Source organism: Otolemur garnettii, unplaced genomic scaffold (assembly GCF_000181295.1).
Source record: "Otolemur garnettii isolate 467f Iridium unplaced genomic scaffold, OtoGar3 scaffold00039, whole genome shotgun sequence".
Taxonomy (NCBI): Eukaryota; Metazoa; Chordata; class Mammalia; order Primates; family Galagidae; genus Otolemur; species Otolemur garnettii.
Window position 1 is genome coordinate 1,950,549 of NW_003852434.1, and position 2,054 is coordinate 1,952,602.

The 2,054-nt window shown below is 49.2% G+C and overlaps 1 protein-coding gene across 3 annotated transcripts in view; it reads left to right on the forward strand.

Moving 5' to 3' along the window:
- FAM13A (family with sequence similarity 13 member A) overlaps positions 1–2,054 on the forward strand; it is a 264,125-nt gene that overhangs the window by 250,216 nt on the left and 11,855 nt on the right. For all 3 annotated transcript variants that reach the window (XM_012805358.2, XM_023513356.1, XM_023513357.1), the window contains 2 exons: positions 152–247; positions 1,667–1,750. In XM_012805358.2, coding sequence (XP_012660812.2) covers positions 152–247; positions 1,667–1,750 — 180 coding nt within the window. The remainder of the gene's footprint in view (positions 1–151; positions 248–1,666; positions 1,751–2,054) is intronic.

Here is a 2,054-nt window from a genome sequence, read left to right on the forward strand (position 1 = left end):
TCCGTTTAAGTAAATTTTGTGAGACTGGGAGGACTTAAGTTGCAAGACGTAGGAGTGTGTTTTCTCTAGCAGCACAGGGCTAAGAGCATTGCACAGCTGCTCGCGGGATCCCAGGGGCAAGCTTCTCAGAGCTCTTGTTCTTGCTTTTCAGGTAACAAAGAATGAGCGTCAGGTTATGAAGCCACTGTATGACAGGTACCGGCTGGTTAAACAGATCCTGTCCCGAGCCAACACCATCCCCATCATGGTGAGTAAAGTGCCTTTCTGTTGCTGATAGAAACCCTTTCTGCTTGAATGGGCCCTGGACAGATTAATAGGACCCTAACCTGCTTTCTCATTGAAGAATGGGCTTTACCAGCCGAATCAGTCATTAATACTCGTGACCTACCAGCTGAAGAATGAAAATCTTACCAAAGACTTGTCAAAAATGAGCAAATCTAAAGCTGATAGAATTGTTTTCCCTTCTGAGAGACATGCTTTGGCCATATCCATCTGATATGTGCTGGCCTGGGACAGGGACCCCGGAGGACAAGGGTCCTGCTCTCTCCAGGCCTCTTCAGTCCAGAGAGCAGCCCTCTGGTCCCAAGGGCCTCTGTTAGTATCTCCCCATCTGAGCAAGGGTAACTCCCTCAGGAGTCATATCTAGGGAGAAATCCTCTAGGGAACTCAAGGCTCAGGCCCCTCTTCTTGGAGGGTGTGGGAAGGTCTAGGGAGGGAGGCTGATAACTGAACAGTTGCTCTCGGTGGCCACCATCCTCAGACTTAGCTGCTTTTGGCCTCTGGAACTGGACTTTGTCAAGAGCAAGGAACAGCCACTTGCCTTCAGCTGTGGGAAAGCCTTTTGGCCCCGCCACCTGTTCTCCCTTTCCCAGTCTCGGCATTTCTGCCCAGCTTGCGAGTGGGTGGTAATGCCCCGGCCATCTGTTGGGGAGGCATTTGCCTCTGTTCCAGGGCCCTCATCTCTGCTGGTCTGAGGCTTTTTCACAAGTAGACACAGCCTGCCTTAGACATTGCTGTTGAAATACACATTCGCTTCAGCTGCAGCTCCTATCTGGCCCCACCTGAAATCTCGCTTGTTTCTAGGCCTACCTAGGATATGGCCTTTCTATTTCTTTAACAGTGTACTCATTTTTATGAAGAAGGGAGGATCCATAACATTAGGCAGGTATATTTGAAGAAACCTACTCTTCTGGAAGTTTCCTCCAGAATAAATTGAACTAACAAATAAAGGAATTAAATGAAAGGAATTCCTTTCATTCTCTAATTCAGAACCCTTAGAGTCCCTACATGGGGTAGAGGTGCTCAGGGGGTGCAGACGACCTCTGTGCTGCGTTGGAGTTATTCTCCTCAACTGATTTCAACTAATGGCCCCTGCAGTGACCACGCCTGGGAGGGAGGAGGCAGCATTTCTCCTCGCAAGTGTTTGGTCACAGTACTCATGTGCTGTCCCTGCTCTGCGTGTCCCCTTGACTTGTGTGTGCGGGCTCTAAGGGAGGCAGTGACTCTGAGAAGAACCGTGCTTTAAGCTTCCCTGGGAGTGTTGGCGGGAGGGGCTGGAATATGTGGTTAAATGACAGCAGTAAACGCTGATGAGGCCGGAGGAGCCGAGAGCTGGAGGGAAAGAGCAAGTTTCCAAATGTAACCTCCTTGTTAACACCTGTCGCAGGGTTCCCCCTCCAGCAAGCGGAGAAGCCCTTTGCTGCAGCCAATTATCGAGGGTGAAACTGCTTCCTTCTTCAAGGAGATAAAGGTGAAGACCTCCCGCTGGTGACTGGTCCCTAAACCTGAGTCACTCGCCTGTCTCCCCCTCCCTCCTGCAAATACAGAGGGGTTGTGTGATTGGGCCCTGGGCTTCTCCTGGCATCCCCTAAAAATCAGTAGCTGCATATAACCAACTTTGTGCAACCCCCTTTTATTTATATTATACACTAGCAGGATGCCTTGGTTTCATTTCATTTCCCTCTTTTTTGTTGTTGTTCGTTTTGCTTCTTGTCATTTGTTTTGTTTTTACTTTCTTTGCAGGGACTGTTATTTTGCTTGATTTTGTTTCCCAC